This window comes from Etheostoma spectabile, chromosome 9, assembly GCF_008692095.1.
Source record: "Etheostoma spectabile isolate EspeVRDwgs_2016 chromosome 9, UIUC_Espe_1.0, whole genome shotgun sequence".
NCBI lineage: Eukaryota > Metazoa > Chordata > Actinopteri > Perciformes > Percidae > Etheostoma > Etheostoma spectabile.
The window spans coordinates 15,961,601-15,977,084 of NC_045741.1; the positions used below are offsets into that span (position 1 = coordinate 15,961,601).

Here is a 15,484-nt window from a genome sequence, read left to right on the forward strand (position 1 = left end):
CCCCCCCCCCTCCCCCCTCCCCCCGTGCCACGTAACCAATTTCTCTTCAGTCTCGTGTGCATCTTCCCCAGGCGTACATGGAGTCTCTTGTTTGCTTGAAATAACAAATACTTTAGAATAAGTGACAAAGACAGATATTGGGTTTGAGTGTTTCATTGCTATTCACCCTAACTAGATGCAACAGCTTTTCTGTTCGCCATGGCGGCCATCAATACTCTTCTGATGTTTTTTCATTTGTCATTTCTCTTGCCAGTACAAGAACCCGAGGCCAAATTAGAGAACCTGACCGGGGACCCAGAGAAAAAGAAGCATAAAAGGCCAAAGAAAATTTCCAATATCCACAATGCCATCACTGGGTTTGAGGAAGCATTTGAACAGTTTGCTACATCCAACATCAAGACTTCAAAGAACACCATGGCCAGTCATTCAGAGCTGGGGAATCTCCTTGCTCCGAGACAGAGTGACATCCCAGCAGACAACAAGCTGGATGTGAGTGCCACCCTGGTTAGATTGTTCAGCTTTAGGTCGACTGGATTTGTGCTTTGAGTTGTAACAAGTTATTGTGTCCAACAGGGTAGCACACTTTTTTATTATTTTCAAGCAACAGTTGGTATTTTACTGCACAAGTATGTAGCGGGGTAATCTGAAAATGAACCTCTACATTTGAATTGGTTTTCTGGCACAGTTGCAGGCAAAGCAGGTTAATTTGGCACAGCAAAAATTGTATTAAGAATCTGAATATACGTAGGTGTGTTTCATTGATGATTAATGGGATACTGTGCAACAAATTACTCTACATGTAGAAAAATGTGTAAAACTCACACATCTGTACTAAAAACACATTTATAAAATTATTCTAATAAGACAGTATAAAACTATTGTAAAATATTGTGTTTTGTCAGGCTTACTCCAAGGTGAAGATGCCAACAGAGGTAAAAAAGAGTCGCCGTCACCCCCTCAGCAAGCCACCCATGCGCTCCCCTCTGTCTATCCTCAAGCAAGACCCAACCAGCGACAAAGGTGTGTGGCTTTGTTTCTGTTATTGCACATGTATTTCATTTTAAATGTATTTTTTGTGAATATATTCTTATTTTTAAAATCAGTACCATTTGTATGGAAAGTTGTCTGTTAAAGGGGAGTCACCCTTCTTTAATGAGTTGCAGAATAGACTTTGATCAATCTGGATCTCAGTGGAGAAATACAACGTCAGGTGTATGATAGAACAAGTGAATTTGAACAGAATAACGAATGGAAATTACAGCTGCACTATTTGGAGAAAAAGTAATTTTTCTGTTGGGTTTTACAATGCTGAGATTACGTTTGTGATAGCGATATAATGGTATTGTGAGTTCACTTGATTATCAAGGAAAATGCAGAAAATAAGCTATTACAATTTTGAAATGTGTTTTTTTGAACTTGAACATTAAGTTAAAGAAGAAATACATAAACAAGTGTGCAATACTTTTTTAAATAACTTAATATTTTTGACGACCGGATACGGTAGGACTATCCTATTGCGTGCAGAGGGAATTTGAAAGACAACCGTTTATCCCGCCCCTCAGATTGAGCCTTGCCAATAGTGAGTTCCTAGACCCAACATCTTTATGTGGGTCTGGCTTGTCAGGCTACTCCATTACATTGCTTTAAATGAAGAAGACATTTGTGTTTTGATTATCGATCGGGAGAAAGAAAAACAATAGGGACTAAAGCTCTCTGTGGGGATAATGAAATCAAGGCCGCAAGACCTCTTTTCCCTCCCCTCCCTTCTGTCTGTTTGTTTTCATTTTCTGACTGACACTTATTGATCTGGAGATCATGACTTCCAATTACCTGCTTTTAAAGTAACTTTAAGTCAGCAGCAGGGGACCTGACTCACGGCATGTCCTTCAGAAGGGCGCATGGGGAACAAGGAGAAAGACAGGGCAGGTTGAGGGAGAAAAGAGAGTTAAATGGCACGCTTAAGAAGAGTTCTTCCTACCTTCTGTCCAGGGTTGACAAACGGTCTGGATCAGTAGCTTCAGGGGCCTTTACTGCAAAATTGATTCCAGAACCCCAACAGTGAGTTGTTGATGACTGTGCTAACCGTGGTCATCAACCAATTATATCAGGAGAGGTGTTGTTTTTGTCTGGAACAGAATCTGCTGTTTCCATCTCTTTACAAGGGCTCCTTTTGTTAAAAACATTTTCATGCATTTCCATTTTTTAACGCGGTAACATGTGGCTGATTTTGGACCTTTTTCCAGGAAAGAATTTGTGACCTAAAAAGGTCCGGCCAACCTTCAACCTGAAAGGAGTCTAATCAGCCAGAAAAAGTGAAAACACCTGTGTGGGTGTTCAGAGGCTTTAAGGGCTTTCTTGTCAGTTTCAAAGACTTAGCTAATTTTTCCATTTTTGATGTAAGAAATAGTAGTAGCAATAATGATATTATATATATATATGTGTGTGTGTGTGTGTGTGTGTGTGTGTGTGTGTATGTATATATGTATATATATACATTTCATAAATAATTTTTGTATAGCACATTTCATACAAGAAATGCAGAACAAAGAAAACAGACATAGAAATAAAGATCTTTATATTGCACCAACTCTGCCTAATTTGACACATGCATTTCAAAGAAAAATGAAATCATTACCAATAATTAATGTTTCACTTACTTCAGATTGTGGATGTCTTCTTTTGGAGTAGCACATCTTTAGTTTTGTTTTTGTTTTTTACCCACAGAATTGTCGTCCCCCATGCCGCTGGACAGTGACATGAAGAAACAGGAGCACCTGTGGCAGAATCACTCGCCCAACTTCCTAGCAGAAAAGGCCTTCAATGCTGCAGTGGCAGCACTCCAACCACACTGCGCTATCTGTTCACTCTTCTGTCCCTACCCAAAGGTACAGCCACAGAAGCACATATTTGTCAGTAAAGGATTACTAGTAGTAGCAATAGTCGTAGTAGCAGTTCCAAAATCGGTGGCAGTATTAGAAATGTTAGTCAGTCAGCAATTTGATTAGCAGCATTTAAGGTGTAAGTGTAGTTTTGGGAACACTGTAAAGGTATAGTTAACTTTCAGGACTACAACTTTCAACAATTGCAGGTCGTTAAAGCAAATTATTAATTATTTTTAGGGCTGGGCGATATATAAAAATCAAATATCACGATATTCTTGACCAAATACCTTGATGTCGATATTGTGACAATATTGTAGGATTGACAATTGGTGTTTTAACAAAATATTATTCACACAATGAGATTTTTGATAAATAATCATTAGAAATGTCGATTTAATGACAGTAAAGGCAAATAATGGAACAGCTAGAACATTCTGTTGGTTCAGAAAATTACATAACTTTACTGTAATGCAGCCTTCAAAACCAGGAAAAGACCACACTTAATATATTACGATGTCCAAAATCTAAGACATCTAGTCTCAAATCACAATAACGATATATTGCCCAGCCCTATTGTTAATGCCATCCTACATCCATTAATCCCAACCATTGTAAAGGCTGACCAGTAATCATCGTGGATACAATACACTAACTGTATTATCTTCGTTCCTCTGGCCTCTCTAGCCACATAAAGACGCTTTTGTTGCGAATGACACCCAGCGTGCTTCCGTTCCTCGTCTGACTCATCCCCTGGTCCCAGAGATGTGCTTCAGCGTTGGTGCAGGCAACACTGAGCCTCCGCCCACCAACTATCACATTGGAGAGGATGGAACCAGTCCTCTGCTCTGCTGTTCATCTTGCCACATGCAGGTTCATGCCAGTAAGTATAATCCTACATCGGAATGAGAGACACCTGAGACATTACCTGAGAGACACACTGGAAATGGGTTGTCTCACCAAGAGTTTGAGATTGCAGAATGGATGCTGGCTGTTTTTAAGTAGCGTAGGGACCACACATAGTGTTTCAGCCCGGTTTGCAGTGGAGTAATAACACCTAGGGACAGCTGTACCAGTTACAAAGGATTACCCTGCAAATCTAAATGTTTTTTTTTTTTTTAGATTAGCAGTAAAAATGAATCTAAGCACAACATATATGCTGTTAATGAAAATTCACAATTTTTAGCGAAGAGAAATTGATTACAGATTTTATACTGAAGGAGCTCCTGGAAGTGTGAGTACAGTCCCTGAGAGCATCTTCAGGTTTTAAGGGCGTTAGAAGTTGGTATAAATATGCTTTTTTTTTTTTTATAACATTTGAACTATTAAGGGGATGGCTATAGCTGCAATCTTGCAATTAAAATGCAAAAGCAAGACTTTTGCTGTAACAATTTCATAAAAAAAAATAAGGACATTTTCTGTTTATTGTTGTAGAAAAGTTTGTTTTGATTGTGTTCAAATGGGAGACTCTCAGCTGTGGGCACACTGCAGCGTCTGATTTTATAAAACTCTTTGTCTCAACCAGCTACAAGCCCATACACAGACTGACAAGCTTTACAGACAGATTCTACTGGGCATTTCTCTATTCCAATTTCTTTTTTTCCTTTTTTATTTATATCCAGACCCCTGAGTGGAAGGTTTGGAAGGGAAGGAAGCAGAGAAGATGAGATTCTACTACAGCAGTGCAACAATGTGTCTGCTCAATTCCCCTGTTGCCACACTCAGTGAGGCTTCCTAGTTTAACTCTCCTTGTTTCGGGTTAAACTAGCTAAGAGGCTGCTCAAGCAACACAAAGGCCTGAAGGCAGCACACCATAAACTACCCCAGCTCTTATTTACTCTGCTTTCTGCACTTTTTTTTGTTACAAAGAAAGTCGACTTTTAAGGGAATATGGCTTCTGTCAAAGCAAATTGTGAAAGGAAAGATTGTTAACTTTGTCTTTGAGTGGATGAGCTTTGGGATCGCTGTGCTTGGCTCCACCTGGCCAAATATTATCATCAGTTATCTAGACTAAAGAAGAAGAGTGTTTTTTTGGTGGGTTGTTATACAACTACAGCTATATCTGTTTTTTTAAATGTCTTCATAGCATGGCACACACACACACACACACACACACACACACACACACACACACACACACCCACACACCACACACACACACACACACTCCTTTTCATGCACACATGTAGATTTGAATGCAAAATAACCAAAAACTCTGCAATCCTTTCTTTGTTCCTCATTGTTTTGGAGCAGACATTTCAGCTAAAAATGATTCAGACTTGTCTGTGTGACATAAACATACAGGCTTTTTGCTTTAGATCAAATTGTAGAGAGTAGCTATGTTTCCATCCACTTGTCAAACGAAAATTTGTGTGTAATGCTGTTTTGCGATCAAATTGGTATATCGAATTGATTTGAGACATTTTAAGGTGTTTCCATTCATTTTCGCACTGAATTGCACAACATTTAAGCAAACATTTGTAAATAAAGATTTGCAAAATGGATTGGGCCATCTACCAACACATGATCAATATTGCACAAGTCATAATAGTGCTAATGTGCCTGCTGATAGGACATATCAAGCTATAATAAGAAACAACGACACAATAAAACCCTTGCTATGATGATGCAAACCATCTTGGCTTTTATTGTCCCTCTGGCACCGCTGCGAGACAACTTTTTGTTTTTTTTTTTTTTTTTTTTTTTGATGTCTTGCTGTTTGAGCGCCTTCCATTTATTCCGGAGGACGTCCCATGGCTTGTCGTAACCTTTGTAGCCCATTTCCATTATGAGTTCTTGATAAATTATGGCATTTCTTAGATTTTTGCTATCTTAAATAGCCGTTATATTTTGCTTGAAAATTAAATTCAAAAAGTCTCTCGTCTCCTCGTCCGTTCACTTACATCTGGCTTTGACACCCGCCACAGCGGAAATACTGGGTGGAAATTACCTAAAACTTATTCTTCATTTTGTGGCGGGTTATTTGGCAAATAACGTTTCCATCAGCGTTTATCGCATAAGCTGTCTGTCAATCAAGATAAAATCCGATGAGACCAAACGTATTTCCTTTGAGTCAATATTCATTAAATTCCATTGAATTTTACTGTTTCCATAAGGCATTTTTCATTCAGTATCACTTAATTTGGATGAAAACATAGCTAGAGATGCAAAGATTGGCCAAGTTATATAGATGGTGCTAACAAAATGGTTAACAAGCAGGTTTTGTGTCAAGTGCATAGAAATTACAAATATTGTGAGCATTCAAGGGCTATTGAGTTATTGCTAGCGCTTTGCTTCATTTCCCCAGGAGCCCATCCTTACTGAACATTAATACACTTCATTTAGAAGGTGCTTTGAAAACATTAAATGCAAAATGTTATAAGAAAGATATGTGAAGCCATTATTCTCTTCTGTCTTAAAGGTTGTTACGGTGTAAAGCCAGACTCTGTCAGTGATTCCTGGATGTGCTCCAGGTGTGCAGCCGGAGCCTGGACTGTGGTGAGTAGCAGCACTTCCTTATGCAAAACAACAAACTTACGGTTCCAGTCTAGAAAAACAGCTCGATCTTCTCCAGGACTATATGTATTAGTATTTGTACAAGGGTCTGAAGAAATAGGTGAAGATGATTCTTTCTGAATTTAATCCTCATTTGCTTGCTGTTTTTTAGGAGTGTTGTCTCTGTAACTTGCGGGGAGGAGCTTTGAAGACTACCACAGACAACCGGTCAGTAGCATATGCTTGGGTGTCAATGTGTCTGTTTTTTCACGTGTGCAAAATCTGCTAAGAATATCACAAGTAACAAAATCTTTTTGGAGTATAGTTCTCAGTAAATCATTAAAAAACGTAGTATAACAGAAATATGAAATATTTGAATTGAATAGAGTTGAGTTTTCATTTCCTGAGGATTTTCTGATACAGTCAGTGTTCTTTAGGCTTAAACTTACTCATACATAGGTTAAAATTTAAAATACAAGATATACACACAAATTCAATCTAGTTATGCTGATTGCTTTTGGAACTGACATTGTGAAACACACATTCACATTCAGTGGTGATCAGCCTTTTATGTCCAATACTTTGACATCTGTTGGAACTAAAATCCTGACGTTTTTATGTTGACTCTCTGTCTACGTAACCAGGTGGGTCCATGTCATCTGTGCCATTGCTGTGGCTGAAGCTCGCTTTGTCAACGCCATTGACAGGGAGCCGGTGGACGTCAGTGCCGTTCCTGATACACGCAAAAACCTGGTATGTTCAGGCAGAGACATCGTAAAAGTTTATTCATTTCTCTCTCACATGAAGTTTGTTGTCAAACAGGAAAGGATCAACATTTATACCCAAGCAAGACCACCTTTACAGCCGTAGTCTTCATCCTCTTTCTTTGAAGACAGTTACTACTTCACTGCAGCCGTTTATTTTTTTGTCTTGTCTCAGCGTTATCGAAATTTCTCTTCCTCCTTGGTCTCCTTTTTTCACTCCTGCGGCCTTTTCCCACATTTAAGCAAGCTCCTGTCGTTATTGGCTCACTGCTTTTGTATCTTATCACTGGCCGTTGCTCTCCCCCCTTCCCTGGTGGATGGATAGATCATGATTTTGTGAGCTGTGGAGGACATGGGGTAAAACATATGTGCCGTGGGGAATGGCTGAATAATCAGCTGTCATTTCTCACTGCACCAAATGAACTTCATCCATCCCGTGGGCAGGAAGCAATTTCCCCTTTGCTGCCGTGTCTTTGAACACAACTCGTTCCCTCCCTTCTTTCACGCTCTTTCCATCCCTTCTTCCCAGTCTCTGCCTTCCTCCATTCACATCATCCCACTTCACAGGCAACGGCAGTGCTTGCTGGTGCATTATCACAAATCTACAAATAATGTCACCTCTCTCCCTCCCCTTCTCTCTGAATAATCTATCAAAGACAAGCTGGGCGACATTTGCGCATCCAAGTGCTGTCAAAGCAGGTTTTCTCCGTTTTTTTCTTAAAAGGCCGTGAGAAGAAGCTCTGCAGTCTAATGATTTGGATGACTGGGCTGATTAAATGTGAACAAGCACCCTTGGAAACCAGTTACTATTGCACCATGTTCAGCAGTCTGTGTTTTCTCTCCATCTTTGAACATTTGGTTTTCAGAGACGAAGAGATTTCACACAGCTGCTTTTGTCTTAGTTGCTTTAAAGATTCTCATCCACATAAACACTGTGCATTCCTCCAATATATGAAAATAAATAAGCATGTTGGTTTCTTTCAAAAATATTACTCATTATGAATGAAGATTAAATGGACCTATTTAAACAGCAATTAAATGCGGCACAAATAAATACATACAGCTTAAGTTACTTGGTGCTAAATTTTTTTCTTTCTTTCTTGCTGCTCTGTTTACGGTACTAGAACTTCTAACTTTGATACAATACCCTGAAAAGTATCGACATTTAATACCATTGGCATGATATATGGGCTTGCTTGTATCCTTTGCCTTTTCTTGTTCATTTTCTTTAAATGCAAAGTATTTCCAAACAGCACTCCTGCTATTTCCTTTGTCAAGTCGCGGAAGCTCTGCACTTGCCATCTTTAATGAGCTAACACCATAACAAGATCCGAAATTATTATATTCAACTAGAGCTAATGAGACGAGAAGACCACACTGGGAGTGAGCGAGAGGAGGCAAGGTTACGTGAACACTGCCGCGGTGTGTTTGTCAACTCACTGTTGGAGAGAAGGAAGAGTATCAGTGGTGTGGAAAATGTGGAGTATTAAAATCTCAAAATGTGTCGAAAAATCTATTGGTTTGACAACACTACGCCGGCGTTATGTCATCGTCTGCGTGTGATTTCAGCTGTTGAAAACTATAAACCATACCAGCCAGGGGAATATAACACAGTCCAGCTATGTTGAGCGGTTTTCCCTGCACCAGTACAAAAATGAAGTATTTGACACTTTAATAAAGATTTTTTATTGATCTTCCATGTGCTGCGCTACAGCTGCTCGCACTGTGATTTATCAAGAGTAGGAGGATGGAGAAGGAAGGAAGAGAGAGAAAGAGTGAAGGATTGGGAAGACAGAGTGTGTGTGATGATAGAAAATCACAATAAAACAAGAACACAGAACGATACCAGTCACATAAGATGCCTCAGCTGTCAAAGCTGGTTGGGGCTAATAGGGTGTATGTTAGATCAGAGTAAGTTGTCATGAATTAAACGTATGTAATTCCACTTTTCTCTTATCAAAATGTATTTCTTGGCAGGTGGTTTCTTATTTTGAAGGAAGATAATGTTTCTAATACGCCTACCTAAATTCCTTCACGTGCTGTTATTCTTTCCTTTTTCGTCTCTCTCTCCCTTGTTCTCTTAATTTTAACTGAATTATTGAGAAACAACTGAGGAATGGGGAAGGAAAATGATAAGGACAAAGGAGGTTAGACATGGAGGGTTGAAGGATTCAAAGTTGTTAAAAAGGAAGAATGAAGGTTGGTGGGGTTGTGTGTGCAGGACTGCACATGTCAAAGTGTCTCAGTAGAGAGTGGACCAGGTACTGGCCAAAGGCAAAGATTTGGTTGGCTGGTGGTAATTTCACACTCAGGATGTGGGGATGGAATGAAGGGATTTGAAAAGGAAAGTGCTCCAAGGGGGAATAACAAATTCCTTCTATGATTGTGCAAGAGACGAAGTAGAACAAGTGATGCAAAACACCGAAAAAGATCCAGAAAATAAAAATGTAACTTTTTGGGGGGGAATGTCATAGTAGCAGTGCAGGCAGCTGTTTCTTTTATAACAGCGTTTGCATTTTCAGTGGAGGCTGAAGAAAAATCTGAGGAACATTGCTGACTGCACAAGCATGTTAAAGCTAAAAACATCCATTGAATGTTTAATGAGTAGAAACCTGTTAGAGTACCAGACAGAATCAAAGTTGTGAGGGAGGAGAAAATGGCTACACTCCTGATTCCTCAACCATCTGTTACAGAAGATGCCTGATCATTCTTGCAATTTCAGTATTTGCTAGAGTAGAAGAGTTAATTATTTTTTTTTGTAGCTAAGTTGTAGGAAGGTCAGACCTAACTTTCTTTATCAATAATTTTCAGCAACACTTGTTAAAAGTTCATTCTGTGCAGACTTTTGACAATTCATCCCCACTTTCACTTACCTAAGCTTCTCATGGTTCTTATGAATATTATTATAATAACAGCTTCAGTAGGAATTGTCATTCCTGTTGCAAAAGCTAAAGTTTCACTTTGCCAGACCATCAACATGCTGCAAAGCGGAGGAGAGTCTGGCTAGTCTATGCAGCATTCCGGGACGGAAGAAAACTGTCTCGTTTTTTTTTGGGCATTTCTTTAAAACAATCACAATTGTCATGGGCGGCACATGTGTTTCTCATTTTGAATAAACTAGGGATGTACAATTTAATGCGATAACGAGTTACGCAAATTCCTTTTAACACCACAAATTCTTTTTGATTCACATTCTGGGATTTGGGCTTTGAGGCGTTTCATAATTTGGGAAATCAGAATCTATGATTGGAACTTCGTCCATGGTAACATTCTAGCAATGGTCTGTTCTACAGAAACAGCAGACTACAGAATATCTGTAATTGACCAGTACGAAGCCGTGAAATAAATTGTCAAAGTATTACCAAGTAATGTTACATTCAGGTCAATATGGCCGTCTGTTGTTGCTTGATGGGCTCAAGTTGGCCATATTATGCTTTCAGCATACTGTTTGGGCATACCAGATCTTTGAGGGCATTCTGGAGAATATTCTATGCCATATTATTCATTTTCTTGGATTGTGTAGTTTCTTATGATCGTTTGAATCAGAGCACCAAAACACCAGTCCTGTGATCCCTGAATGTCTTTAAAAGAGTGCAAGAAATAAAAAAATAAACATAGAATGTCAAGGGGAATTGGTCACCACCGTGAATCCCCAACCAAAGTCTTTATCTTCTGTTTTCATTGTAGAAGTGTGTGTTCTGCCATGGCAAGACTGCCAATCAGAACCGCGGCGCCTGCATCCAGTGCTCATTCGAGAACTGTGCCACTTCCTTCCATGTCACCTGCGCCCAAATTGCCGGAGTAGTCATGACACCAGCCGACTGGCCCTACGTTGTGTCCGTTACCTGCCAAAAGCATAAAAGGGTCCCTCCAAAGGTTAGTGCAATTGAAAAGAAATAGTGAACAGTTTTTGATTTTGCTTAAAGGAATACGCCACCGTTTGTTGAAATAGGGCTTATCATGGTCTCCCCTAGCTGTAGATAGGTGGGCCAACGCATTTTTTTTTATCTCAGTGCAAGTAATTAGGTTGTTGTTTTTTTGGTTGGCTCACTTTTACTCACAACATGCTAACCAGCAACATAAGACTCCATTCACTACGCTAAGCTAACTAGCAGCAGCACTGCCGGTGTTGCACTGGACTAAAACAATGCATGCACAAAAAATGCGTTGGCCCGCCTAATAACCCGTGATAAGCCCTAAATCAACAAACCGCAACAATGTAGAGAGTCAATGGTTTGACTTGACACACCATTCTTGATCTTTGAGAGTAAATACGGATAACAAGCATCTGACTGTAGAAACCCTTAAGAACACAATTTACTTAGGAACCACAGAAAGGTTCCTTCACAGAGTAGATGATTGAATGTATTTTAGAGCCCTTCCGTACATGAATATATATTTACACATAAACATTTTTCCATGCTTCAGTCTCTCTTCTTATTACCGTTTTAGTCATTTGGGTTTTGAACATGCTGAAATAGTGAATGAACCTTAACCTTTCAGTATTTTACTCAATAAAGACAACCATCTATATAATTGCTGATTGCTGGATGAGCACACAAAACAGGTTTGATCCTGTCTTAACCTCAAATTATCTGTCCGGGTTTTTCTCCCTCCAGCCTCGGACAGCACCCAAAGGCCCGCAGCCTCTGAACCTGGGCCAGAGAGTGATTGGTCGCAACAGTGACGGCTGGTACTACCACTGTACCATCATCGGCATGGCAACGCAGACGTTCTACGAGGTCAACTTTGATGATGGCTCATACTGTGACAACCTGTTCCCAGAAAACATATTAGTGAGTATTCTTACACCTTAGACACCTAACCTTTTTTATTTTTTTAATAAACAAGGAGGGAATAATTTAGCAGCTGTTATGTACTTTATAGATGGAGCATCTTTGCAAATGTAAATATAATTAATTGTGAATTCCAATAACCTCTAATGACTCACTGCAACATGTTAATACCAAACATTACTGTAATAACATTAAATCCTCAAAGGATTAAGTTCACGTTCAGTATAAAAATATGCAAGAATATATCAAGTAATCTAATACTGTAAAATTACAAGACTTTAAGGCAGTTGGAATTGTGTAAAAGTGGAAAGTCTTCTATCAAACTATTGAACAGGGAACATTCTGCCAAAAGTAGATTTAATTTAATGTTCTTTATTTTGTAAATACATTTTTTATTAAATCTGTCTGTTAGTTGTCGTAGGTCAATTTCTTGTAATTTTTTCTGTAAATCAGGGGTTAATGAGCGTTGTTAAAGACCAGCATTGAGTAAAATGACATTTTCTGCCATTCTTCTCTCTTTCTCCGCTACATACTCTATTCCTCTCCATCTTTTTCCTCTGTCTACATCTTGTTTCTCTTCTTACGCCCTCTATCTTCAGAGTCATGACTGCCTGCATACCGGTCCTCCTGAGGTGGGGGAGTTGATTGTGGTCAGCACGACTGAGGGTCAGGTCGTCAACGCTTCCTTTGTCAGACAGCACACCCACAAGTCCTACCAGGTAAGGAAAAACACTACGGTGTGGTGCAGAGAAACCTGTTAAGGGAGTACTCTGTGAGCAATACATATTGCTTCTGATGCTCTTCTGCAGAGTGACTTGAAGTAATTATCTGCTTCCCTCTGCTTAGGTTCCCAAGTTCTGGTATTTGTCAACATGGAAACAGCTTGACTTCCCTTTTAGATTATGGCAGAGCATTTTTATACAGTGTGGCATTAAAACATAAAGTGGAGGGATTTAACATCACTGGTAGATGCTGGGGAATTTATTGGACAAATAGTGTTTACAAAGTGTAAAATGCAGAATTGAAGTAGATGATTCTAGGACTGATGTCAGCAGAGGCCATCTTGAAAGTCACTTACAAACATAGATGCAGGAATGGATAAGCAAACAAGGTTAAGTGAGGTTGTTAATCTTTTAAGATTTTGCTGAGATGCTGGTTTTGTGAGCACATCTGTGTTTTTCTGACACAGAACAGGCATATTTTATTGTTTTTGGAGGCTGCATCATAACCTAAATATCAATTGCTGAACAAGCTGTTAAACCCTAAATGGCTCTTGCAGTCTGTATTAAAACATCAGATAACTACTTTAATGTGAGAAATATTGAACCAGCTCTCCAGAGTGTTTTTTGCATTCAGTTTGAAGGTAAGCTCAGAGAGACAAGTTTCTTTAGTTTCTCGTTCTTGCCTCCCCAGATGGCATGTACCACACAAACTTTCTCGTCTGTTTTTCCAATGAATTCTCTTCAAGAAGTAAATCAGTGTCATATTTTTCTCTGCTCCCCTCATGTCCCTGTTTAGCCCGCTGGCTGCAGTAGAGAGTCCTGTTAGAGACCAGGAGCTCTGTTACAATGAATTCAAAACAAGCCTCCAGCTGGTCACTATGTCAGGGCCTTTTTACTTTAAAAAAAAAAAGCTTCACTGATGCTCTCGTCCAGTCAGTAAGCAGCTTCAGGGTTCAGTGCCACGGTCAAGGACATTTTGGTGGTTGTTGATGGAACCATTTGTTATGGCTGGGATCCAATTTGTGATTTTCGGGGTACAAGTTTATATTTTTGCTCACTAAGCCACCCTGCTGCTCTTTTCTTCAATACTCAATGAGTCTTATTCTGCTATGTGAACAAAGTAGTATCATCCCTATTGTTGTTATTGGTCACATTAAGTCTGTATTTGGACATTTTCAATCTTCTCCATGTGTGCCAAGCTGTGCTGTCAACTATATGGAGATAAACCAGTTGGAAATATGAGTTTCTTAATCCTTTGTTTTTATTATATCTGCACAGGTTGAGTTTCTGGACCAAAGTCAGCTGATACTAAAACACTCAGAGATCCATCAGCTTGACCAGGAACTGCCCAAAAGGGTCCGAGCCAGACTGGTGAGTATATTACTGAAATCTTTCTCACAATACCAGAATTATAAACTTCGATACAACATTAGTATAAAAAAATATACCTCTTTCGATAGCACAGTAAAAAGGGTAAGTCTCATGCACACAAAATAGGACAATTTCTTTTGTTATTACCAACTTGCACATGGTGCTGGTACAGAAAAATTCACTGGGGCGTTGGTTGTTGGAGAAAATGCCATATATAGGTACAGGTTGAGGGCCAGTAGATTTTCTTCCCTGTTTAATTTGTGCAGGTTGAAAATGTTTTAATAACTTTGGTACTTTTGAGAGTTCAAATGGATGAATGGATAGATATTGTATCATTTTAACAGCTTTTGACAACCCTATTTTACTGTGCCCACAGACCATACATGTTGTTATATCATATAAGAAGAAGACACTTATGCTTGTCAGATATTTGGCTTGGTTGACAGGTTTTATAATTGGTTGCAGAAGCAAATTATATGATCAACAGTAGCTTGTATTTTTCAACAAAAGGACACTGAATAAATTGTTTAATTTGCAACTACTTTAAACGCTTTGCAGCCCACATACGATAAAGGCTTGTTTGTGGGCCAAAATGTGTAGGTTGTTAGGATAAATTAATACATTAATTTGTCTGCTTAATTATATCTAAAAAACTTAAGCTGGCAGGTAGTGTTTTGACAATTTGCATGCATCATCAAACCATGGACTGGAAACATACTTCTGATAACAATAATTATACAAATCATATTGTAAAAATGAATTAGTTAAGGAGACTACAATCACAAAAGTATAGTCAAATTTAGGGCTGCACAATTAATCAAATTTTAATCCAGATTTTGGCTTCCCATGATCAAATTTGCGTGATCAAGCGATATTTTAAATTCGTCATTTCATAGAACGTTTTTTTTTTTTTTTTTTTGCAAAGCCAATCTACCACTCTGTAAACCACTGTCTGATTATGTGCCAGTCAGAATTGTTCCCTGCACTGCTTAGTTTCTAGATGTAGGCAGTCAGATAGCAGTCGGTTGTACGTCAGTCACAAGGTTTACCAGTTTACCAGTAAACGCAACATTTTGTCCCGTCTGTGTTGTTTTTCAGAAAACAACAGTGACCAGTGCTAGTTTGTGTCTGTTAGCTCACAGGGCTCTAGGGTGCCACTAACATTTTTCCCAGGTCACACCGCTGCCTCTCCACAAACAAAACAAGGTTGTGATTGATATGGATTAATGTTGCGTTACAAGAACCATTTGTTCTGTAAAGCCGCGCCTGTGTTAGTATCTCTCCTCTACTCTCTCTTCTCTTCCTCTCCCCATTAACTCACAGACGGCTCCCGGCTACACGAGGAGCCACAGCGCTGGTCCACACTGCTGACATTTGTCCACAGTTTTAATTGTTATTAACACAGCTGTATATTTTTAAGCATGAATGTTTCTTGTAGTTGGCCACCAGGTTTGCAC

The 15,484-nt window shown here is 39.2% G+C and overlaps 1 protein-coding gene across 2 annotated transcripts in view; it reads left to right on the forward strand.

Annotated features, from left to right (window-relative positions):
* kdm4b (lysine (K)-specific demethylase 4B) overlaps positions 1 to 15,484 on the forward strand; it is a 52,829-nt gene that overhangs the window by 35,332 nt on the left and 2,013 nt on the right. The window contains exons 11-21 of one of the 2 annotated variants that reach the window (XM_032525126.1): positions 254 to 504; positions 903 to 1,020; positions 2,725 to 2,885; positions 3,567 to 3,762; positions 6,301 to 6,377; positions 6,547 to 6,602; positions 7,019 to 7,127; positions 10,826 to 11,014; positions 11,758 to 11,934; positions 12,534 to 12,653; positions 13,935 to 14,027. In XM_032525126.1, coding sequence (XP_032381017.1) covers positions 254 to 504; positions 903 to 1,020; positions 2,725 to 2,885; positions 3,567 to 3,762; positions 6,301 to 6,377; positions 6,547 to 6,602; positions 7,019 to 7,127; positions 10,826 to 11,014; positions 11,758 to 11,934; positions 12,534 to 12,653; positions 13,935 to 14,027 — 1,547 coding nt within the window. The remainder of the gene's footprint in view (positions 1 to 253; positions 505 to 902; positions 1,021 to 2,724; positions 2,886 to 3,566; positions 3,763 to 6,300; positions 6,378 to 6,546; positions 6,603 to 7,018; positions 7,128 to 10,825; positions 11,015 to 11,757; positions 11,935 to 12,533; positions 12,654 to 13,934; positions 14,028 to 15,484) is intronic. The other variant, XM_032525127.1, reaches the window with a different exon arrangement.